General features: G+C 53.7%; 1 protein-coding gene across 1 annotated transcript; it reads right to left on the reverse strand.

Moving 5' to 3' along the window:
• Positions 1-40: 40 nt before the first annotated feature.
• On the reverse strand, positions 41-691 carry LOC118158935 (cornifin-B-like; the record flags this gene model as incomplete). The annotated part of the gene is made up of 2 exons (XM_035313597.1): positions 41-433; positions 479-691. Coding segments are annotated over 2 exons (606 nt in total), but the record flags the coding sequence as incomplete, so codon positions are not given.
• Positions 692-697: the final 6 nt, after the last annotated feature.

Genomic DNA, 697 nt, shown 5'->3' on the forward strand with positions numbered 1-697 from the left:
GGTGACAAAGTGACATGGGGATGTGGTGACAGGGTGACACGGTGACGTGGGGACATAGGTACCTGGTGACATAGGGACATGGTGACATGGTGACAGAGTGACAGGGTGACAGAGTGACATGGTGACATAGTGACGGGGTGACATGGTGACATAGGTATGTGGTGACACAGTGACATGGTGACACGGTGACATGGTGACACGGTGACAGAGTGATGTGGTGACATGGTGACACGGTGACGTGGTGACACGGTGACAAAGTGATGTGGTGACAGAGTGACATGGTGACACAGTGACGTGGTGACATGGTGACATAGGTACAAAGTGACGTAGTGACATGGTGATATAGTGACATGGTGACGTGATGCAGTGACACGGTGACATGGTCATTGGGTGACATGGCACGGTGACATGGTGACAGTGACATGGTGACGTGACAGTGATGAGGTGACGGGGTGACTTAGTGACGAGGTGATGTCACGACAGTGATGACAGTGACGTAGTGACACGGTGACATGGTGACACGGTGACATGGTGACACGGTGACATGGTGACAGGGTGACACGGTGACAGGGTGACAAGGTGACGGGGTGACGGGGTGACATGGTGTCAAGGTGACATGGTGACATGGTGACAGGGTGACATGGTGACACAGTGACATGGGGATGTGGTGACATGGTGACACGGTGACACGGTGACA

This window comes from Oxyura jamaicensis, unplaced genomic scaffold (genome assembly GCF_011077185.1).
Source record: "Oxyura jamaicensis isolate SHBP4307 breed ruddy duck unplaced genomic scaffold, BPBGC_Ojam_1.0 oxyUn_random_OJ61632, whole genome shotgun sequence".
Taxonomy (NCBI): Eukaryota; Metazoa; Chordata; class Aves; order Anseriformes; family Anatidae; genus Oxyura; species Oxyura jamaicensis.